The sequence below is a fragment of the Chanos chanos genome, chromosome 9 (assembly GCF_902362185.1).
Source record: "Chanos chanos chromosome 9, fChaCha1.1, whole genome shotgun sequence".
Lineage (NCBI taxonomy): Eukaryota > Metazoa > Chordata > Actinopteri > Gonorynchiformes > Chanidae > Chanos > Chanos chanos.
The window spans coordinates 6,152,387-6,176,759 of record NC_044503.1 but is presented as its reverse complement, the minus strand read 5'-3'; the positions used below and the strand labels follow the sequence as shown (position 1 = coordinate 6,176,759).

Below are 24,373 nucleotides of genomic sequence, written 5' to 3'. Positions count from 1 at the left end.
ACCACAGAAAAAATACGATGACAGTGCAGAAACAGTGGTGAAATTGTTGCAAGGAGTCATATCACTCGACCTTGTAACGTGTCTGTCCCTGCTTAAGCATTCTCTTCTCAGAAATCCGTGGCCCCTCATTCAACAATAGGCAAACTGCTGCATCAGCGGCACAGACCGGTTTTTATTTGAAAATTTTATTTGACGCCAGGAATGCCAATCAAACGAAGAACCCGCCTTCTTTCCTGGCCGCTGGTAGTAACGCCCACAGTTGCATAAACTGTCGTGGGCTAGCGAGGGTTTATAGCTTAGTACACTCCTTCGTGAGTTGGAAACACCCGAACACACCAATTTAAAGATTATAGTACCAGCATCGTTAAGTGGGGTAAGGTATAGTCTGATTTCGAAGTTTTATTGCAAGAGAGTATATGCATATTATTTGTGCTAATGTATCCTCCAGGGTAGTCATACAGTAAATGGTTTGTGCTGTTGGTCGCTGACCAAATGTAGACTACCCCAGTCAAAAATTCGTTCTCATGCAATGTAGAAATCCCGTTACACCATACCGTTTGTAGCTATGTTAGGCCATTTCGATGCTGTGCAAATTTGTAGCCAGTGTTTTAAGCCAGCGTTTCCCGAGTTCAAGTGCATGAAGTTTATTATGCTTTTCAAATCATTTCTGGAAAACTGGACAATTTTAAAGGAATTTGCAAAAACTTTTTTTTTTTTTTTTCAATTTTACGTAGCTTCTCCTGTCTTACTGTTTGTTAACCAGAACAAAATGGCCCAGCAACCCCTGTTAGAGCTGCCAGAGTTCAAAAATGCCTCTACAGGTACCCTGGTTGTGAAGGAGCCCCTGAATTACTGGGGAGGAGCGAGAGTGCAGCTGAAGGATGCAAAGAACTCTGAGCCAGTCTACGAACCTGCAACTGGTACGTAGCGGTAATTTAAAAACGTCAGCGATGGCGAACACTTATTTTTCTTTTGAAGTTATTGATCTCAGATACAAGATTTACAGAAATAGTGCACACCTGGTAATGCTTTAAAACGCTTATCTCTTGTAAACTGTAGCGTTTTCTCAGATAGTGCGTCAGCTTTTTACTTACTTTTTTGTTGCACTCGGCCATAGAATGTTATGGTCCTTCTCGGGTATTGTGAAAGACGTCTGTCAATGATTGACTCACATAAATCCCTGATAAACGGAGACTGGTCTGTGTGTCAGGTTATACGAGGTCGGCTGGTAACAAAAGTGTCTGTCTCATAGTGAGGAAATATGAATTTGCAATAAGCAGATGACGTCTTTTTGAATGCTTGGTTTTTTTTGATTGTTTGTTTGTTTGAACCTGATGTAAAAGTCTCTGCAAAGCAAATTGAAGTCATAAATCATCAAATTCAAGTTTATGATGATCACTTGGTGTTTGTCTCTGCTGTTTAAGGTCGTGTCCTGTGCAATTTGGTGCCCTGTGGGCAAGAGGAGGTAGACCAGGCCATCCAGAGTGCCCACTCTGCTTACCTGAAATGGAGTAAACTCTCTGGGATGGAGCGGGCTCGGGTGATGCTGGAGGCTGCTCGCATTATCAGAGTAAAGAAACTCAAATGTTCAGAAATGTGTATTATTCATTGTTATTGATTATTATTACCATGATCATCATCAGTAGTAGTAGTATCGATAGTACATGCCGATGGATCATTTTAGGATCAAAAACTAGACTTTCAGAAACTAGACAAGATGGTGGCACACCACGTAGTTCTGAATTTGGCCCTGGCCGTTTTTCTCACTGCAATAAGCTACACTTTAGCCCCAAAAGCCTTTGGCATGAAAACTTCAAAACATTCAGAGTTATCCTTAGACGTAGATACAGTCATAATCTGTCATCATCTGCCTTTTCGGGGTTTTTTTTGTCAGCGTTGGCCATTTCAGGGGCTTCAGGAATAGTTTCTGTGAACCTGTGTTTGTGTCGTTGTGAGCAGGAGCGCAGAGATGACATTGCCAGGGTGGAGGTCATAAACAACGGGAAGACCATCATTGAGGCCCAGGCCGACATTGATTTTGCCTGGCAGTCTATTGAATTCTATGCTGGCATTGCTCCTACCCTGGCAGGTTGGCACCACAAAACTAACCAAAGTTTGCTGGAACTATCCAAAACCAGTCACTGTTAGTTATTTGAGTGAGCTAATTGGGCTGTAATTCTGTCAGTATTTAATGATGAGTTGGACAGAAGTGTAAAGGTAAATGCATTTATATGTAGCCGCACGCTGAGAAGTATGACCGCTACAATATGCGTTAGCCAATTCTCCCGCGCCTTAAAAAGCAGATACTTATTATTGCTGGTTACAGAGCCCAAAGCAATGCACCCGTGAATGGTATTTGAGAATTCTTATCCTCATTAATAGTTTAGGAATGGGCAGACAATTACTGGCTATTGCCCAGCAAATATACTGTACATCTGGCATTCCAGATCTGTGCCTGAGAGTTCTTTTGCTCTTCCAGGCCAACACATCCAGCTTCCAGGAGGATCTTTTGCCTATACGCGTAGAGAGCCTTTGGGTGTGTGTGCAGGAATCGGAGCCTTTAACTACCCCTTCCAGATTGCTGTCTGTAAATCAGCCCCGGCTCTGGCCTGTGGTATGACTGTTTGACTTACTCTTAGAATTATGGGTAGTTGCTAACTCCTTTTTTTTTTTTGTCCTCTCTCTGTCTCCCCCTCTCTCTCTCTCTCTCTCTCTCTCTCTCTCTCTCTCTCTCTTTCCCTCTCCCTCTCTCTCCTTCTCTCTCATACATTCACACATTCTCTCCATTAAATGTATGTGTATGTTATTGGTCTTACCCTTATGAGTCTACCAGTGTAAAATGACCTGAACAAAAGGGGCTTTTCTCCCTCCTTTAGGCAATGCTGTGGTGTTTAAGCCCTCTCCCTTCACCCCTGTGACGGCAGTCATTTTGGCTGAGATTTATAAGCAGGCAGGAGCCCCAGACGGGCTGTTTAACGTGGTCCAGGGAGGTGCAGAGACTGGCACACTCCTGTGCCATCACCCCATGGTCGCCAAGGTGTCCTTCACCGGCAGCGTGCCCACCGGCAAGAAGGTACAACCTGTAGAAGCAGATACGTTTTATGAAGAGTATCGCTAATGCTAAAGCTAGCATCAGTGTGATGATTAATAACTTGCTGTGTCCTGTCCTCTAAGGACTTGTTCATACACTGACTTCTTGCTAAATGTCAAGGTAAGCTTTGGTAAGGATTTATTCAGTGTTTTATCTCTTTAAGGTGATGGAGATGTCGGCTAAAGGGGTTAAACAGGTGACTCTGGAACTGGGAGGAAAATCGCCTTTGATTATCTTTAAAGACTGTGACCTGGAGAATGCTGTCAAAGGTGCTCTCATGGGTAATTTCCTCACTCAAGGTCAGGTGAGTATTCATTTGGTGCATATTCAAATTGTCCCTCTTGAGTTGCCCTAGTGATGAAATTAATTAACACTCCTTTCTCGTGACACTACAGACTGCCTTTAGAGTAAACCATAACTGATCAGATCTTTCTGGAAATATGTTTAAACCTTAAACTAAATATGAAAATGCTTAATACTCTAAAACTTAAAACCCTAAATGTCTGTGGTCGTATACACTAATCATTTATTCTATTTTATTTCTTATTAATTTTCTTTTCAAAATTTTATAAGTTATCTTCTTAGTGCAGACTTTACCAGTGTTCAGAAGTGCCATTGTGTGGTAATATCCTCAGAGAAAGGGATACGCTATGTTAGAAAGGAAGGAGAGACTCCATGAGGAATTATTTACCACAAAATGAAAGTGTGTTTCATTTTAATGTATATATAACGTCCAAAGAGACTTTTAAATAAACTATGAATTTTGCTGGACTGTAGTTCACTCACTGCCTCGCTGTCTGTGATCTGTACTCTGACTGTCTCAGGTTTGCTGCAATGGGACGCGTGTGTTTGTCCAGCGTGAGATCATGCCGCAGTTTCTGGAGGAGGTGGTGAAGAGGACCAAGGCCATCTCTGTCGGTGACCCCTTGCAGGCGGGAGCCCGCATGGGCGCCCTAATCACCCGCCCACAGCTGGATAAGGTCCTGGAATATGTTCGCAAGGCCAAAGAGCAGGTATTACAACACTGTTCAGTTATTCAATTTCTGACTCATCTAGATGGTTCTCCCTTTAACTGCAGTAGTATTGTGACTAGACTGTCTGCAGTTCGTGGTGTGAGGATTCATGCAGGGCTGAAACGAATTTATTGACTGAATTTATTCATGCATAGCTGAAGTGAATTTATTGACCGTTGACAGCAGTGTCAGGAGAGATACTCATGGAATCAGTGCGGTGAGCCTGAATGCTGTTTCTTTACAGAGAGGCACTTTTCATTGCTTTGATAAGCATTGATGCTAATTAGCCTAAACCTTGCCCTACATATGATGATGAGTTTCTTTCAACAGAATTTTTTTTTTTTTTCCTTTTTTTCTCACCTGTCCCCAGTTTCAGTTCAGCCGTCACACCTGCTGTTGACTGAACACTGTTTGACACTGTTGTGTTAAAGATTATGTAGATCAGGTTTGGCACTTAGGCACAAAGCTTTCAACAGAGTCCTCGTCTGTTGTTTTAGGGAGCAAAAGTTCTCTGTGGTGGAGAGCCATTTGTGCCAGATGATCCCAAACTTAAAGGGGGTAATTTCATGTCCCCATGCGTGCTTGGTGAGTTCATTTTCCTGTTCCGTCCTCCTTTTGAAACCCGTTTAGATTAGATGCTTTGTTTGGACTTCAATGTTAACTCACCTCAAATTTAGTGCTGACTATACAGTCGAACAGCTGAATGCGTTTAGGCTTCAAAAATGTTCTTCCTTGCAACTTGTCAATTTCTCACAAACCAAAATGTGCACACAGACAACTGCAAGGATGACATGACCTGTGTGAAAGAGGAAATCTTTGGCCCTGTGATGTCTGTTTTGCCCTTTGACACGGAAGAGGAGGTGCTGCAGAGAGCCAACAACACCACCTATGGCCTGGCCTCTGGAGTCTTCACCAGGTGCTAATGCCTAAAGAACCTGACCTTTTTGACCTGGTTCACTCTGATGTTGACCAGATTTTTTCTCCCAGTCTGAATCATCATTTGTTATTTGACTTGGTGTCTAAAGACTTGACCTGCTGATACTATGTTTAACCCTCAAATCTCACTTCCCCTCCCCTAAACATATTTGCACTTCCTACAATGTCTTATCTACTGCCTCAGACATCTAACCAATAGCTACCACTGTCCCTGATTACCGTGATGCCCCTGAACCACTGAGAACATACGTCTCTGGGAGAGGACTGAGTAAAGTCAGCTCACCTCTCTGATGTTCTCTTACACTGGGTGGAATGTGTTTCTCAACAAGTTGTTGAAGTTGTCTTTGAAGTTCTGTTTGCTGAATCATGTGTAAGTTTCACTGAGTTTCCTCTATTTTGTGTGTGTGTGCTGTAGGGACATAGCCCGAGCCCACCGTGTGGCCGAGAACCTTCAGGCAGGGACCTGCTACATCAACAACTACAACGTCAGCCCCGTGGAGGTACCCTTCGGAGGCTACAAGATGTCAGGTATGAGGCGTTCTTTCAATTTTACCCTGATTATTTCTTTTCATTGCAAAGGTCTTTTGATCATTATCATCCCTTATAAATTACACAAACATATTCATGTTGTTTTTTTTTTATTCCCCTGTGTGTCCTTTTTTCTTTCTCTAGGTTTTGGAAGAGAGAACGGACTTGTGACTGTAGAGTATTACTCTCAGCTGAAGACCGTGGTGGTGGAAATGGGAAATGTGGAAAGCCTCTTTTAAACATACAGTTTCACTCTCTGTGGTGGTGAAATTTGAAAACATCCATTCAGACGTGTTTGCACTAGGTTTTGCCTCAGCACGGTGTTAAAAACAGCCTTTGCAGTGTTGGTTGTGTTCCAGATATGTGAAACCATTCCTACCCATAACTTTGGTCCTCTTGAGGTAGTTCTATATTTTTCTAATGCTGCGGTGATTAAAGCAAAATTAACATTCTTGCGACTTTACTAATTTTTAAGCACCAACGTTTTTTTTTCAAGTTATAGACCTTTATTCTTTCAATAGAGCACTACATTGTTACAAAAAAATCACATTGTACTAACTGTCTAAATACATTTCTAATAAATGTACCTTTGCAACAAAAAACGTGGTGTCTCTTGTGTAACACAGAGAGCATAAGGCTCTTACGTCTAATACTGGTCAATGAGAAACTATGAAACACATCTGCAATACTTTTAAGGTTAGAAAGGTCCATTTTTTTCTAGCAGTGTGACTTGTCCTTGTCACAAATTGTGGTGTTTTTTTCATTGTCAAAAAGTCCCCTTAATAGCGAATGCAACTCTGACATCTTAGAAGAGAAATTTTTAGTTAGAGCCAAAACAGTGGATCCCTCATGATAAATGTAAACGCATCTCTGTCTAACGTCTTATTTCAGTGATTGAGTTTTGACACCAACGTTGTTGAAGCTGCTGTAATCATGGATTTTGCACTATAGAGAAATGAACATATTAAAATACATACATGTATAATATAACCTCATGATTGCCAGATGACAGGATCAAATGTCATCGAGGAAACCTCGTCATGACCCTTAAAGGCAAGCAATGTTATGCCGGTGTTACTCTGAATTCTGTGACGCTGTTGCCACTGAGCAGCTTGAAATCACACAGACAAGTTCATTACGCAAACAACGTAAACTCATAGACGGTAAACAAATGAAGGTGAATGCAGTGCGGAGCGTTTTGTTTACAAATGCTGCTTAATCACATCCTTAAGTGCGGACGCCTTATGATGACATGGATGTATATTTAATTTAGATTCTGTTGTCTCATGATAACGTGTTACCCCCCCCCCCCCCCCCCCCCCCCCCCCCCCCCCCCCGCACACACACACACACACACACACACACACACACACCTTTTTTCTTTTTAATCATCAAAATACACACTAAATATTCAGAAATATTGTGTGTTTAGTGAAGCAAAGCCAATTTAGCTCTCTGCTCTCCGATTGGCTCCAATGGTTTAGCGTTTATTCACACTGGCTCCCCTAGTGACAGCTTTGGGTACAACAACCAAAGATCACCTCTGACGTTTTTTCATGCATGTCCTTCACATACATGAGTTCGAAGGAAACAACAGATGATTATTAGTTCCCAACTACAGACTCAGGAAACGCACGTCTACGACATTTGCACTCGTGTGTTTTTGGTTATCTTCTATCTCACAGGGCAAATTCCAGAAAGATTCAAGTTCATATGGCTTGGTGAGAGTTCTTTTTCAAACTATCTATGCTTTGACCGTAGCTGTGTTAACTGTCATAACTGCCGGCATTTAAGACAAAGAATTTTAACAGTTGACATTTGGCAGCTACCTAACCAGTGTTGTCGAGTGGTTGGACAGCAGATATCTGACTTCCAGTTTCGTTTAGGTCTTCAGCACCTCGAAACTGTTTCCAATCAATGGCATAACGCTGGATCTAACCTGGTAAAAAAAAAAAAAAAACATCACAGTTGATAACAGTTGTATCAACACTGAGAAGACCCAATTGTGAGTATTCGTCGTGTGACTGTTCCATGCGTTAAACAAAATGTGTAATAAAATGTGCTGGATGGAGCCTGTACCAGAAAATACTTGGCAAAGTATTGCCTCATAGTCCTTTTCACTCCTTTAGATCGGACGCTTATTCATAATCATGTAATGTCGCCTAGACGAAACGTCTATATTCTGCTTGACAAAACCGGGAATCACTGGTATTGTAAATGAAGCTGTTTAAAAAGTGTTTCAGCCGTTTTAGGTTATTAATCTTGCATTTTCCGTTGTGTCACCATTTGCAGGTCTGAGAGGAGGCAGACCTAGCAAGAGAAATGAATATGGATAGTGACCATGAAGGTGAATATCTAAGATGTTTTATCCTCTAGCTTTGAACGTTAATTTCTCTACAGCGGTGTTTTGGGTTTTTGTTCTGTAAATTCATATGAGAGCACATCTTTTCACTAACCTAATTATTACTTCAGTACGGTAAGTGGTTAGCACCATTACCTCACAGCAAGAAGGTCCTGGGTTCGAATCTTGGCTGTCCCAGGTCCTTTCTGTGTGGAGTTTATATGCTCTCCCTGTGTTTGCGTGGGCTTCCACCAGGCGTTCCAGTTTTCTCCAACCATCAAAGATTTGTATGTTAGGGTTCGTACTCTTGTCAGTGACCTTACCCAAGGTAAAAGAACGACAGTTGTTCCCCAGGTACTGCGCTGCTGCTTCCCACTGCTCATAGCTCCTAGTGTGTGTGTGTGTGTGTGTGTGTGTGTGTGCTCACTGCTCCTAGTGTGATTGTATAGGATGGGTCAAATGCAGAGGTTGAATTTCACTGCTCCCAGTGCATGTGACCAATGAAGTTTTTCTTCTTCTTCTTCTTTTAGCTTTTGTGATATCATGAAGCATTAAGTAGCATGTGCTACCCCATCAGTGCAGCGCTACGGCGAAAGTGTTTGTACTGGCTGCAGGACTTAGATGAACAGCTAAAACCCCCAAGTCACAGTTTTTATCCTCATCTAATTTTTTTTTTTCTTTTTTTTTTTCTGACAGACACCAGTGGTCAAGCATCTGAGAATCGTGCTAAACCAGACAGAGGAGACAGCAGTCACACCAAAGCACAATATGGTAGAATTCATTTATTATCTGTTAAACCATTCTGAAAGAGTGTTTGTACTGGCTGCAGGACTTAGATGAACAGCTAAAACCCCCAAGTCACAGTTTCTATCCTCATCTAATTTTTTTTTTTTTTCTGACAGACACTAGTGGTCAAGCATCTGAGAATCGTGCTAAACCAGACAGCGGAGACAGCAGTCACACCAAAGCACAAGATGGTAGAATTCATTTATTATCTGTAAAACCATTCTGAAAGAGTGTTTGTACTGGCTGCAGGACTTAAATGAACAGCTAAAACCCCCAAGTCACAGTTTCTATCCTCATCTAATTTTTTTTTTTTTCTGACAGACACCAGTGGTCAAGCATCTGAGAATCGTGCTAAACCAGACAGCGGAGACAGCAGTCACACCAAAGCACAATATGGTAGAATTCATTTATTATCCGTTAAACCATTCTAAAAGAGTGTTTGTACTGGCTGCAGGACTTAGATGAACAGCTAAAACCCCCAAGTCACAGTCACATTTTCCTCATAAATAATCATTTTTCTCAACAAAACAATTGATGGTAGGAATCCCTGATCGTCCTTTAAGCATCCCGTAATTTTTATCAGTCGCTACAAACTCTGAGCTGTTGTATGAAACGTAATCACAAGCAAATTTTACAGTCATGTGTTGAGCATATTAGGTTTTTTTTTTTGTTTTTAAACAGAACATATTGAATTCTCGTGGAATTTAATAAGGCTACGGTTCCCTTTATCCTCACTTTTGTTTGGTAAATTCAAACGGTGCAATGTCTCTGGATGAAGCTGAAGTGAATCCATGTGAACAAGTAGAAATGAATTTGACTCCAGGTGTGACAAATGAAAACAGAAGGAACACCAGTGCTTTGGTAAAGCGGACAATGACATGTTTCTGTTGGAAAGCATCATTACTCAAGTAGGATTTTATGATTTTCAATGCGCAGCTGATAATGTCAACGAGTCCCAAGCCCCCAAAGAAGAAGACGTATACAGTGGAACAGGAACAAGTGAGTTTTCAATAATTCAGTGGTGAAAACTCATATCAGTAAAGCAAACATAGAAATGGTATCAGTGTTTTGTTACGGTACTTTTATGAATTGTGAAGCTCTCAATCAACACGTGCAACTGCATTAGCGCAGTGTTGCAGCACAAATGTGATGTTTGTACTGTCTACAGGAAAAACAACCCATATAAGGATACAACAACCCCCAAGTCACAATTTTCTTCCTCATCTTTCAAATTCCTTTTTTTTTTCCTGATAGACAACAATGATCGTACAACAGAGGCCTCTAAGAGCAGTGATGAGGATACCAGCTCACGCCAGAGTGACGGTGGTACTACGTCCGACGGTAGAAAGCTTCTTTCTTTCCTTAAACCGCTCTTGCTCAGAAAAATATAATATGTGAACTACGAGAAATAATTAACATCTTGAAATCATCAATATTTTTTTTTCTCAAAAGCAAGTATTACTGTCATGTGTTTGCCATTTCTTTAAAAAAAAAAGTTGATTAAATTCTATCAGAACTTAGTAAAACGCCGCTGCTTCTTTGTCATGCTTTTTATCCCCATCTTTGTTGGGTAAATTCAAAATGTTGTGATTTAAATCCGGGTTTAATTTTACATTCTCTTTTGTAGCACCAGAAGACGCAGCTCCATCCCAGCACTCTGAAGATTCCAAGCAAAAAAGTGAAGATTGCATGGAAATAACTGGCACCCTCGGTCCAAATGAAGAGCTAAGAGCGTCCGGTAAGATTTCATCAGTCTTTGCTCTGGACCTCTTAGACTTCAACAAACGCAAATGGTATCTGTGCTCTCTTAAGTCCGTGTTTTTACGTTATTCATCTTGAATGCATCCTTACTCAAACAGAAATTTTGTGATTTGCAATGCACAGGTGGTGTCGAGTCGGAGACCAGTTCCAAGGAAATTCAAGAAGAGCCCGGTAAAGATGTTACCAGTTCGGTTTTTACTCCAGAACTGATACATGGAGCTCGAGGTTCTAGTAACCTTAGAATGCTAGTGACCGTTTGAATCTCACTTCAATCCAGGCTTAACTTTAGATTCTTTTTCCTAACAGAAGTGATGAATGAAACGGGACAGGATGTTGCTGCTCAGCCTAGAGTCGGAATGGATATGCGGATTCCAGGTAACCCAGGAACATCTAGTTCGATGTTTTTAGACTTAACTGTGACGCTTATTGAGAAACAAATTAATCAGTAAGGTTTCACTCCACACAGAGCACATAGAGAAGGAAATGGTTGTAACGTTAAAATGACAATACGTTTTTTAATAGATTAAATAGACTCTGTTCCAGAAGTCTCAGCAATCTTTAGAAAGATTTCATCGATTTCTTTAACCTGAAGCTGAGAAATTGCCAAGAAATGAAAAATGATCTGAGCATTCATTTAATATAATCAAATATTGAATGCATCCTTATTCAAACAGGAATTTGTGGTTTTCAATGCACAGGTAGTGATGTGTCAGAGTCCACGCCTGAGGTAATTCAGAACTCCGGAAAAGACGTTACCAGCAGAATTTGGAAAAGTGAGTTTTTAACAATTCACCAATTTCTCTTTGGCTTTGTCATCTCTTGGTTTGTTCTCTTTGTTGTTTATTGTTCTCTGTTCTGTGAAAAAAATAATATATATAATCAAATATTTCTATCGTCAGCTCCAAGAACTAAGCGGTTAAATAATCAAACGCGACCATTTTTTCCCCTCGCAGAATATGCTTGGGTTCTCGCTTCCCTGGGCGTTATTATTCTGGCGTGGCTGGCAGGCTGGTTTTCAGCTGGACCGACGACTCCTGAAAAAAAAGAGCCCAGTCAAATGGTGGTCGAGACCTTTCTCTGGGAGATGGAGAAAATCCAGTCCAGATTCCCCAGTCAGCATCCAGAACTGTGGAGGAGGAGTAAGATCCATCTGAGGCGGCACCTCCAAATGTCTCATCCCACTGAACCCGTGAGTCTGATTCTGACCTCAGGCCTTGATGCTGAGAAAACACTAGGTTGCCTAGCCAATGGTTTGGCCTCAGCCTTCTCCAAAGCCCTCAACGCCTCCGTTCTGGACATTAATGGTGTTGTCATGGCGACGCAAGACAGCGACCAGGTAAAACTGGACATCGACACGGAGCTGAGGAAAGCTTTCGACGGCAGTAGCCCGGCCGCCGTCATCCACCGTTTCGAAGAGATACCCCCGGGAGCCACGCTCATCTTCTATCGCTATTGTGACCACGAGAACGCCGCCTATAAAAACGTCTTCCTGGCCTTTACCGTGCTGCTTGGAACGGACACCCTGGGGCCGGGACACAGCCTAAGCGAAGTGGAGGAGATGGTACAGGAACATATAAAAGATAAGTTCATTCCCTCAGACAGCCCCAAAACATTTAACCAGATGGACATCGACAAGCTGAGTGGACTCTGGAGTCGGATCTCTCACCTCGTACTGCCTGTGGCAGCAGAGGAGCTAGTCGAACAGCAGGGCTGTCCAGACCTGTGACAACACAGTTAAGGCGGGGACCATGTTATCACAAAGGAGGCTTTTCAATGACAGAGACAAGGATTCTCAGTTTTATTTAAATCTGATAGGTCTTTGAACACAGGCTTGCTGTAAGTCCTCTTCCTCAGTCATGTGGACCCCAAAGTGGATATGTACCGTTAATGAGAAACAAATGGCAACATACAGCTCCCATGAACAACTGGTGTTACATTTTTAAAACCTTTGCATTGATATAACTGTAATACAGTGATGGATGCGAGAGAGTGAGCTTTGTATATTTGACTGCATTCAGCCACATTCGATGCAGCAAATACAGAGACATAGATACTTAAGGCAGTGTTCTTTTAAATCACTACCTTGATGCATGAGATAAGGGAAGTTCAGATTTTGGGTTGTTGAAAGGCTGAGTGGGTATAATGAAGGATGTGGGGGGTTTTTTTCCTCTCAATTGGGTTATGAAGTTATGAATTCTAATCCAGTATATAACTGTGCACTTTTCAGAGCAAAAAAATCATGGGCTAATCACGCAGGTAAACTAGGTTACTTGATCTGTCTGAGGGGGAAATAATGGGAAAAATGATCACGTATTTAGTCGAATAATATATCTCTGTGCCTTATCTTCAATGAATAAACACACCATGAGATGTTTCCAATTTTGTTGTTTTTCACTTGTCATAGAGCAAGATAGTATAACGCTACAGACAGGTGGTCATGTTTTTTTAAGATTTATTTTTCCTCGGGCAGTTGTTGAGTAAGTGCCATTAAGATGAACAAATACAGATAATTTAACGTACTCCGAAAATGTTAAAGCGATCGGTACGAAATGAAAGGTAACACTGAAAATATTTGTGTACTTAGCCTTACAAAGAAATGGAAACTGAAGCGTTGGGCTGTGGCAGTAACTGACACTTGTATGAGGCGTGTCGGTTTTCCGGGAACGAGTGGTGTTCACTAAAACAGGTCCGTTTGCACCTTCCTACATATGACTTCCGGTTTAAGAAAGGATGGATTCAAAACTTTAGTTAGCTGTTGGTTGTATTAGTTACATCTTAGCAAGAACATCTCTTGATTAAATAGATACTTACGATTTGCGACGGAATATGTCTGAGTCGCGCAGGATGCCCACAAGACAGTCGGCAAGACTGGGTTTGTTTTTGCTGAGTTTTCTATTCAGTAGCGTGTTCAGGAAACTAAAGCGTATCTTCGGTAGCAAACCTAACTTAGATGTGTTAGCAAGCATAGCTACAGTTTGGATTAAAATTTCGCTAAAAGGTTCAATTAGTGCTAGTTGCACAAACTAATTATACGTATTAGCCTGTAGTTAGTGTAATAAGTGGATGGTCGAATGTGACTCTGCCTTAACTCAATGTTTTGCTGAGCTGCCAAAAACCATATAATTATGGTCTACTTTAAATTGATTATAGAATGGCATCGCTTGCTGTATTAAATGTAACATTGACGTGTTTCGAATTAATTCGTTTTAGTTCTTATGACTAGGTTGTCGTTAGTCAATCGTTTATTAACTAAACGGAGCACATCCGCCAGTTTACTTTCACTTCCATTTTGTCTGCAAACGAAGCTGTGCGCATGCATAGAGTTCACATTGCCTGTTAACGTAAACACATACGTCCTTTAGTTGATAAACGTCTGTTCATCTCACAATGTGTGCACTAACAATCCCGATTCATTTGCTAGCTACTTTCATTGATTTAAAACCAAGACCACCAATTAAGAGGAAGAGGAAAGTCGACAGTGCTTCAGTCACAGCAACCAATGGGATTAAGGACCAAGAGGACGCGCCTTCGGACTCTGAGGGTGAGCGTCACATGACAACATTTGATTCAATGTGGAGAACAATGAATGGGACCACTGTGATGGTATAGGTTTATTTTGAAAACGGTTTGTCATTAATGTGTCAAGGAGAGCTGATAGTAACACAATGTCATAAAGACATTGTGCTGGAGAAAAAAAAAAAACTCAAAATACAATACATGATTATTACAAATACATTTTAAAGAGTATAAATCTTACTTAAGTCTATCTTGATAGTACGTATAAGGGTTCTGAACCTTTGTCTTTTTGCCACTGTGTTCCTGATGTTCTCATGCAGCGTCCCCTGAGAAGGTCAGTAAGCTGGAAGATGGAGAGTCTGGAGACACTGTTAAGAAGACTGAGGAGATGGACGTAGATGAGGGATCAGACGAGGACCAGGACATGAGTTCAGAGGAAGAGCATGAAGAACCTGTGCCTCATACACGATGTAAGACAGTTTAAAAAAAAAAAGAAGAAAAAAAAAACAAGAAATTCAATATAATTTAGGTCCATGATTAGGTACATTTGTAACTCGTTTTTTTGTTTGTTTGTTTGTTTGTTTGTTTTTTTGTCGTCTTGGCTGATGGTGATCGTACTTGATTTATAAGTGCGCAGAGGATGTAGTCCCCTCGTGTTCTTTTACTCGTCTTCTAATTAGCCTCTGGGTCTTCCAGTTTTAGACTGAGGGAGTGTAATTGAACATGGTCATTCAGAGAGAATGCAGTTGGGTTATTCAGACTCTACTCTCCACAGGTCCGTCTGTCAAACTTCACTCAGGGGCAGTAAATACCCCTAGAAGTCTCATAGTCAAAAGTGAGGAGACAGAGGAGATACAAATGCTTTTGAAGAGAGACAGGACAACTCAGCGCACGGCGATGGACAATAAAGAGTCTAAACCCAAAAAAGGTATCACCACAAAGCCCAAAACAATACGTATTTTCAACCCAAAGCTAACTAGTTTCTGCTCCATCAACGACAAAGTTTCCTTAATATTTATATTAGGACGCTTAAGAAATCATCTGAAGATATCCCATATATTTTCTCATATGTCTGGGAAAAAAACCAAACAAAACAAAAAAGTGCTTGACATACAGCACAGTGAATGTCCGTCAGCCCTGTGCGTGTCACTACTCACTCCTTTTTTTTTTTTCATTCCTTCAGAGTATTTTAAAGGAAGTAGCGAGTCCTACAATTCACATGTCAGCTCCCATCCTCCCTCGCTGCCTGTGCGGAGCAGCATTCACGGGTACCACCAAAAGATGAGGGAAGAAAGCAAAGGTATGAGCTCCGCCCTTCTGAGTCTTGGTTCCTTTCAAGGTCCCCCCTCCCCCTCCGTTTTGGCCAAAGGAGTGTTTTCCTTGTCTCCCTTTTGACTTAGGCTTGTTCCCTCTGAGTCTTGGGTCTGTTATCCTGTACAGCCAATCTGTGACAATGGCCTCTGTAAAAACCACTGCACAGATAAAACTGATTTGAATTGCACTGTAGTGAACAGAGAGGGTGATTATTCATGATAAACTTCCCTGTGTTCAAGATATGAGTAACCTAGTTTTTGATTATGAATGGGGGGGGAGGGGGTAAATAAATAAAAACTGTGTTGTCATGCTTACCTCCTTTGTCTTGTGGACGGTAATGACGAGATTGCTTCTGTTCTGTTCAGATGTTACACAGTAGTGCACCTATTTTCATAGAAATCTCTTTTTTTTTTTTTTTTTTTTCAACTGAAAGGCATATTTATCTGATTCCTGTGTCCTGTCTAGTTCATTTTCCCAGGGACAAACTGTTGACTGGCGGTCAAACCACCTGGCAAAATAACGTTATGCACAGAAACAAGCAACAGTCCCGGCAGCAAAGAGAACAAGGTATTGGACGTCCTCTTTGTACCCTTGTTTGTCCGTGTACATTTTGTCTAATAAAGTCAGAATTGTGAAAAGCCTCAGGTGGTGGTTTGAGGGCGCCCCCCCCATAACCTCTTCTAAAATGTCAATAAGTTATTAAATATGACTGCACTGGAGAACTGTGGGTGATAGGCCATTAAGACACTTGAATAACGGTTCATTTCTCAAATGTGCTTTCTGTGGCTCTCAGAGCAAGAGAACTAAACTGGACTTTAACTGGTCGTGTTCTCTTTGGAACATCCCTCGCTTTCCCAGTACCACGTGAATCAGGCACATCAGTTTCTTGTTAATAGCATTGGGGGTTTTTGTGTTTGTTTTTTTTTGTTTGTTTGTTTGTTTTTTTAAGTGTCATATAGCTTGAAAATACAGTGTAGCGTATGGAGGTGAAAACGGTCCCAAACGTCTCAGAGGAAGTATGTACACAAGGGTAAAGAATTAAAACGCTAAGGAAGGCTCACCTTTCACCTGGTTGAATATAGCTTCAGAGCCAACAAAGGGCTGTCTTTTCCAGGTTCTTTTTTTTTTTTTGTCTTTTTTTAAGGAAAAGACTTTATTTCCGTTGTCAGCATACATGGTTACGGCCAAGCCTTTAGGAATATGAATGAGACCGCATTTTCATTCTCTTTTGTTTTCTGAAGTAGCGCAGAAGAGACCGGAGGTTAAGAAAGCAGCTCCTACACCCTCCTCAACAGGTGCATTTTTATCTCTCATTCTTTCTAATGACTCATTAAATGCTTAAACGCGCCGTTTGGAATGATCTGGAAGCTCAACGCTCGTCTCCTCTGTGTGTTTTCCAGGGTGTTTGTGGAAGCTGTTGGTCCTCTTAAAGTGGGCTGTGTTTTTGCTTGTCTCGCTGGTTTTGGTGGTTCTGGGTTACCCTACGTTTAAGGAATTATCTGTGCTGACCAGAGCCGCGCTCGCCAGGGCCGTGCCCGCTCCTAAAAGTACGAACGCCGGTGAGGTTTTCGAGGCCCGACTGCAAGCGCTGGAGCTTCGGTTCCCCAGTCAGCATGCAGAACTGTGGAGGAGGAGCAAGATCCATCTAAACCAGCACCTCAAGAACGATCATCCCACCGAACCCGTGAGTCTGATTCTGACCTCAGGTCGCGCTGCCGAGAAAACAGTGGGTTGCCTTGCCCGCGGGTTGGCATCAGCCTACTCCGCCGCCCGTAACGCCTCTACTTTCAATCTCGACGGCGCCAGCATGGCAGGGCAGGACAGCGACCAGGTAAAACTGGACATCGACACGGAGCTGAGGAAAGCTTTCGACGGCAGTAGCCCGGCCGCCGTCATCCACCGTTTCGAAGAGATACCCCCGGGAGCCACACTCATCTTCTATCGCTATTGTGACCACGAGAACGCCGCCTATAAAAACGTCTTCCTGGCCTTTACCGTGCTGCTTGGAACGGACACCCTGGGGCCGGGACACAGCCTAAGCGAAGTGGAGCAGATGGTACAGGAACATATAAAAGATAAGTTCATTCCCTCAGACAGCCCCACAACATTTAACCAGATGGACATCGACAAGCTGAGTGGACTCTGGAGTCGGATCTCTCACCTCGTACTGCCTGTGGCAGCAGAGGAGCCAATCGAACAGCAGGGCTGTCCAGACCTGTGAGAACAATATGAAGGTGAGGAACAGGACAATGATGTCACAATGAGGCTGAAGCTGATTGGCTGTGGAGACTGAGATAGACTCAAGGGGTTCATCATATGGGCCAGTCATTCAGCTGCACTGGGTCATATTCTCACCTGTACAGTTCTGAGGTTTTAAATCCAGTATACAGTTGATGATACCCATCTCTGCCAATTTTGGGGACCATCATAAAAAAAAAAATTACCCAGTGAAAGCTGAATCAGTGATTTCAGGATAAACTGTAAAAATGAGCTTTGTAATTTAGCTTGTGTGAAGTATTCAAATTATATAAAACTAAAATACTCTGACAAATTCTATTTTTTAGAAAAGAAAAGAAGGTTGTTTTAATCCTAGGCCAAGGATTATTTACATAAACTGTTGAAGATACTTTTTCTGTAAATTTGTTTTTGTACTTTGTACTCTTCCTTTTTATATTTAGGGTACCTTTGGGCACTGTTGCTATTACAGTGTGATCTATGTAATATGTCTGTGCTTTATTTGAATGATGTGACCTGTCCCAGCGGCTTTAAATGAATTCTGTCCTTTAAATGAAGTTGCTGTCCTGGCAGCTAAGCTCAACTGGAATATGCGGGAGAAATCACGTTACGGTCTTCATAAGGCATTTATGTGACGCTCGTTTGATATTTCTGAGCACATTTGGTCCTCCTACAGTTCGAGTAACCAGAAAAGGGCATGAGGAAAGAGGTCATATGAGAGTGTTGGGACAAGCCCATTTATTCAAATATTTCAGATGCATTTTCAGTCAGGTCTTTAAGGGAGTGCACTTAATGTGATGAGTGACAATGAAAAAAAAAGGAAGCCTCGATTTTAATAGACAGCACGAGTCCATGAACCATCAGCTGCTCTCTCTTTTCTCATCAAGTTTTGTCTTCACTTAACTTTGTCTTCCCTTAATTCATGTTTTTGCACTGATTATCTGCTGTTTTCAAACTGTTCCCCAGTTTGGGAGTGCTGTGGTGTGTGCGTGTGTGTGTGTGTGTGTTTTGGAGTTTTTTTTTTTGTTTGTTTTGTTTGTTTGTTTTCAAAAGATTTTATTTGCTTCTGACCAAAATTATAATTATTAAAATGCATTCTTTTTTTTACTGGCCATAAGAATTGTGTCTTTATGAGCAGTATATAGCAAGAAGAGTTTTTTGAAGAATGAAAATTTGTCAAAATTGCCTAAATGTTCAGTAATTGTATGTAATTTTTAGGAACAGAAGGTGGTTTGTTTTCAAAATAAAAGAATATATAGACTCAAACATACTGACAGTCATGGCTGCATATTTAGATATATTCATTTTAACGCACTTAAAGTAATACTGCAGATATGCAGATATGAGCTGGAGACAGAGGAGGAACACCCCCCCCCCCCTCCTTTAAATCTATCGTTGATTTCAACCTGTTCCCGTTAATCCGCGTTAATTAGCAATAAAACAAACGATAGGATAATTAACACCAATCGCGTAAATGATATCAGTGTCATTTTGTGATAGTTACTGTTTTTTGCACACTAATTGAGGCCTGAGTGCTAAACATTCCACTCAACGTCGATGCATTATAAAAGATCCTGTTTTTCTCACCTAAAAGTTTATTCTCAGAAATTAAGATCAATTTCAATTACTTCCGTTTGAATTTGAATTTCGGAACACAACAAAGCTACAATGTAAAACACATTGAGTGATTAGTTGTCCGGTATGTATTCGGATAGCTGCCATCTTTCTAAAACAATTTCACGCCATAGCTTTCACACCACAGCACACGAGCTTCAGACAATCCACGGTGTTTCGCGAGCGCTTAAACGGCAGAATCTCGCAGATCAGACGGGCACATTTGACATTCCCTTACGTCGGGGAGAGAGCGAAAAGTACAAGTGTCCACAAATTACAAGAACGTGTGGGTATAACAAATACAACACAGTTCAGTAAAGAGACATAATACTATCACGGAACGACATAGGTAATCATTGACTCCATTTACGCGACTGGTGTCAATTATTCTGCGAATTGTTGGTTTAATTGTTAATCGAGGTGTAACAGGTTGGAACTAATGATAGAATGAAAGGGAAGGTTTGTTCCTCCTCTGCTTCCAGCTCACCCGCCGGCACTGATATATATATACATTATATTTGTTGAATGCATTTGAACATGGCTGTATAATTTATCATAATGAATTTAGGCAGGGTTGTCTGGGAGCGGTTTATGAGAGAGTGAATGTGAGTGAGTTGCGTGAGTGTGTTTATCACATGATGGAAAGGCGAAAAGCAAAAAACAAAATGAGGAGAAGTCGACCTGCCGGAGTGACACAAGTGAACTTAAAATTTTGTCCCAAAGCCACCATTTCTCAAGTTTTGTGCACATTGCATGATATGTTTGGGATCCTACCTGTGGCACTCTCTGTTCTCCTTTTCTGTATTTCTTCTCGTTTTAGGAGGAAATAAATAAGACAAAACAGGACCAACCACCCTACATTACTCCCCAACATGCCCAGTGGCCAGTAATCAAGATGACAAAGTCCGATTTCTCACAGAAAAACAAACATAGCTGCCACTAAGAAGGTGTGGGGATAAGACAGTTGGTCTATTTCCACTGATTTACAGGACTGACAACTCTGTGCTATCGCTAACACTGTTATGTACATGCTAACACTCAGCAAAGGCATTACAATACAAGACATTTTAAAAAGCTTTCCGGAGTCTATGATATTCTTCTGCGAAACCATATTAAATCAGTGGGTGTGTTTGTTGTGTTTGTTTCTGTTTACCTCAGCAACATTATCTCATGAACTGTTCATGATTAATCTGTGTAGATCATCATTTACTGGTCACACTGACATTTCCACTTTCGTGAACTAAGGTTAGACCTCAGTTCAACAAAACATAATGTGGACATCATGAGAAACAAGGAGGACATTTTCTTTATTGGAAGCATTAAAAATTAATAGTTAATGCTTTATTATATATGTTTAATATTTATTAACTATTTTAGAATCTAACTTGATCTGAAATAACATGTGTAGCAGTTCAAGGAATTAATTACCAAAATGAATGACTTTTTACCTTTTAAAATGTCACAGATAATGCACGTTAGTACATTTTGATTCTAAATAAATGAAAACATTTCACTTTCTCCTCATTCCACAATTTCATACAACATAAAGTTAGATCCAAGTGCTATGACTTTTATACATCCTGAGTAATTTCACTGATACTTAAAGTGACAATAGCAGACCATACATTAAATGTATCAGACTATTTTAATACAATAAGACATGTTCAAGCATTGAAACCACAAGAGTTGTGGTGGTTTGTGGATGACTGACACTCACAATTCATGACTTGGTTCCGCAGAGAAGAAAAGCAGTGACACAATGGACCAAACCCAGTGACGTTTCCACTCCTATTAAAGCTAGCAATATAACTTAAACACACATGAAAAGTACCACTGTTAGCAAACAGTCAGGGTGAATTCATATTTTGCTTTCTTCTGCACACTGTGCAGATCTTGTTCAACACATTTAATTGTTGTTGTTGTTTCCCTTTATAATAATAACTAACCAGAGTATGTCTCATTTCTGTGTGAAAAATGTCATTTGATGAAAAGTTTGTTTTGTTTTCTGTTGTTGTTTATTCCTTTTTGTAACTTTTTTTTTTCATTTCCTTTTTGTCTTAGCCTCACTCAATTATAGTTTTTCTAAACATTCCAACTTTCCATAAAGGAGGTTGCATGGATTGTAACATAAAATGAAATGTGTGCCCAGCTAAAGAATACTGAGTTTATAATGAACCAAAAAGCAAATGGTAAAAGCAAATGTCTTTCTTACACCACATGCTGAGTGGATGCACACAACATAGACGACAGTTGTAGAGATGGACAAGATTAGAGTATTGGATGAGAGAATCTTCAACGTCTGAGAGAAGAGTTTCAGAACAAAACACGCCAAGTCATTCAGACATTAAACAAACGCAAATAAGGAAAGGTTTAGAGTTCTAGCAAATTGATGCAAAAGCGTTATGAAGAACACCTAAATCACACCAAATATTTAGGAATTTATTAATGTTTTTTATTATACTCAAAATACTCATTAGCAAAGCCAACAGAACATGTTGTTATATTGTTTTCATTAAAACCAACTTTTCTACCGGGATTCTGCTGTGTATGGCTTACCTTATCCCACCGGGAAGTTCTAGTCTCAGCCAGGCAAAGACAACTTTGTATCACAAAAAAATTATTTTACTTGTTCTATTGTGATGCAAGCACCCTTTGAGAGAGAGGAGAAAAAGAGGGGATTAGTGTATTATGAGACTGAAAATAAACTATGATATTTTGTCATTGAGGGTTGAAGAGAACCAGACTGAATCATCACTTCATGTCAAAACCTGAATGCCATAAAGAACAAATGGACAAGATTGTTTACTGTTACTCTGAGACTTGTGACATGAGCTGGTGCTACCTCTTTTTTTTTTTTTTTAATAGGTGTCCACATAAAAAAAAAAAAACGCATTTATGTATTTGCTGACATGGTTCATGTGAAGAATCAGATGCCCTGAATACTTCACTGACATTTTAAACTTGTGTGCTGTAATGTACATTGGACACATACCAAAGCACAGTCTTGTGCGTCTGTGGTGTCCTCTGTATGAACAGAAAGAAGTTGCATAAACTTTAATTATTTTGTATAGATTAAAATATATTTTAAGCCTAGCCCCAAGTATTTTTGCCCTGAAAAGGGACTTGTTTACAGCAAAACAACAGACAGACTGTGTATCAGAGCGGGACTTGACTTGCAACGTCCGAAGGAGGAGGGATTAATCAAGCGCTGCACAGTGCGCACAAAGTTGGAAGACGCGCGTAAACAGATGAAAAGCTCTGGTTTAATTAGCCCTGGACTTAGCCCCTGATCTTTTCAATCGCTAGAATCGCCCCCCCTGGACTAGAGCAAGAACCTCACCCACCATTAGGTACAGTTGTTAATATCTGAGGTGTAGTCCTGGGATTAACCGAGCTTGGATGCAGAGGAGATCCAGAGGATGTATAAATGTGTAGAGAGTTTGTTGAAGCATCTGCAGATTTCATATGCATAACTTAATGGCTAATAGCTAATAAACTCTGGTAAAAAAATATACCTTGCAGTCATCGTAAAAATTAAAGATGGGGCTGTCTGAGATGGGCTCATAGAGTCTGTAGCTTGCGTTAAAAAGCACCTGAGGTTGTTGTAGAGGTCGTATGTGTAGTCGAAGGTGTAATTATTGTTGATGTAGCCGGGGTCGTGTGTGCAGTCGAAGGTGTAGTAATTGTTGATGTAGCCAGGGTCGTATGTGCAGTCGAAGGTGTAGTAACTGCTGATGTAGCCGGGGTTGTATGTGCAGTCGAAGATGTAGTAACCATTGATGTAGCCAGGGCTGTATATGCAGTCAAAGATTTGGTTGAGGTAGTACTGTTGTAGGGAGTACAACTGCTCTTCTTTGCCAGAATATAGGAAAATCTTCAACAAATGCTGCTCTGAAAAGATCATTTGAGGAAAATATTCATTATAAATTTGAGAAGCTGTCTATCTGTCTATGTATCTATCTATGTATCTATCTATCTATCCATCTGTCTATCTATCTATCTATCTATCTATCTATCTATCTATCTATCTATCTATCTATCTATCTATCGACCTTTCTCTTTCCATTTCCCAAGAAATTCCCAAAGCAAAGGGCATACCTTACATCAAAGTATCACAAAAAAGTATGGTTAAATTTCTCAACAAATAAGAAATACTCAAACATTACATTTCCATTGCTACTGCTACTGTTTTTGCGATTAATACACAGACAGCCTCTTTCTTTGACATAGTCTGTAAATTTTTAACTGACTCTTCCACCTAGCCTTTGTTCCTGTTTATATCAGAAACTGAAAATGAAAACAGTTTACACTAACAAAAGGATGTGAGACCACAGTCCACCACACACCCCAAACAATGGAATATTGCTTGACTGATCACAAAAAAAGGCAAATATCATATGAGAAAGAGAATTACCTTGGATTTCAGATATATCTGTAGCATCAGCATAGTCAGGGTCAACTTTGAAAGGTGGATTGCTGGTCTGAGGGGTGAAATATCCGTGTGTGATTTTCATTGTGTTACATACATCCGTAAGGCGAGAACCACCACTGTAGCAGGTAACACTACGAAATGTAGTTCCTCCAAGGATCATCAGAGCCAACACCCGAAATATGACCGTTGCTGCATGAAAGACTGAAATTTGTTAATGATTAATTCTATTTATTTTGAAATTTAAATGTAAGTTTCATTATCCGACAAGAACAAACCTTATAACATAGTTTCTGTTATGTCTCTTATGTTCTCATATTTACTCATAAAAAAAAGATGAAGAAGAATCTAACGTGACTATACTTCTCACTGATCGAACGGACACACGCGTAATACCTCGTCTCTTCAGTGCAAACTAGTATGAATTTAAAACAAGATGCCTGTGGAATTTCATGCAAAAAACCCCAAAAACAATAAAGAGTATCAATTACCAGTAATTGCACAAAGTAATGCAATAAAAATTATATTATAGTAATATGACAATAATGTCATGCTTAATGAATATTGTTGCTATTTTTGTATATGATATAGATCGATAAGATATAACGTTATGTAGTGGTCATTACAGCATAAAGAAAATAAGAATTATAGCGCTTTATGAACAGATAATGTAATAATACATTTAATGAAAACATTCTAACCATTCTCTATGTTTTAATTTATATCATAAGACTCTTAATTTGTTAACACATGGAGCACATATCATAGATGCGGATGGCTGAGACTAGTGAAGTGGAAAATGGAAGTAA

At 40.4% G+C, this 24,373-nt stretch overlaps 3 protein-coding genes across 3 annotated transcripts; all 3 read left to right on the top strand.

Annotated features, from left to right (window-relative positions):
* Positions 1–284: 284 nt before the first annotated feature.
* aldh9a1a.1 (aldehyde dehydrogenase 9 family, member A1a, tandem duplicate 1) lies at positions 285–6,170 on the top strand. The gene is made up of 12 exons (XM_030783908.1): positions 285–373; positions 764–920; positions 1,425–1,570; positions 1,960–2,089; positions 2,480–2,614; positions 2,877–3,073; positions 3,255–3,395; positions 3,916–4,104; positions 4,602–4,689; positions 4,879–5,020; positions 5,456–5,568; positions 5,713–6,170. The coding sequence occupies exons 2-12, from the start codon at positions 770–772 to the stop codon at positions 5,805–5,807; spliced, it is 1,527 nt and encodes a 508-aa protein (XP_030639768.1). The 5' UTR covers positions 285–373; positions 764–769; the 3' UTR covers positions 5,808–6,170.
* A 1,029-nt stretch (positions 6,171–7,199) lies between these two features.
* LOC115820693 (torsin-1A-interacting protein 2-like) lies at positions 7,200–12,794 on the top strand. The gene is made up of 12 exons (XM_030784338.1): positions 7,200–7,289; positions 7,455–7,573; positions 7,861–7,915; positions 8,606–8,680; positions 8,812–8,886; positions 9,017–9,091; positions 9,632–9,694; positions 9,950–10,036; positions 10,323–10,433; positions 10,580–10,687; positions 11,155–11,229; positions 11,410–12,794. The coding sequence occupies exons 3-12, from the start codon at positions 7,891–7,893 to the stop codon at positions 12,180–12,182; spliced, it is 1,467 nt and encodes a 488-aa protein (XP_030640198.1). The 5' UTR covers positions 7,200–7,289; positions 7,455–7,573; positions 7,861–7,890; the 3' UTR covers positions 12,183–12,794.
* Positions 12,795–13,229: 435 nt separating this feature from the next.
* Positions 13,230–17,706, top strand: LOC115820942 (torsin-1A-interacting protein 2). The gene is made up of 8 exons (XM_030784663.1): positions 13,230–13,328; positions 13,878–13,997; positions 14,293–14,442; positions 14,748–14,900; positions 15,156–15,272; positions 15,752–15,853; positions 16,528–16,581; positions 16,687–17,706. Exons 1-8 carry the CDS (start codon positions 13,283–13,285, stop codon positions 17,505–17,507), a joined length of 1,563 nt encoding a protein of 520 aa, XP_030640523.1. The 5' UTR covers positions 13,230–13,282; the 3' UTR covers positions 17,508–17,706.
* The last annotated feature ends 6,667 nt before the right edge of the window (positions 17,707–24,373 follow it).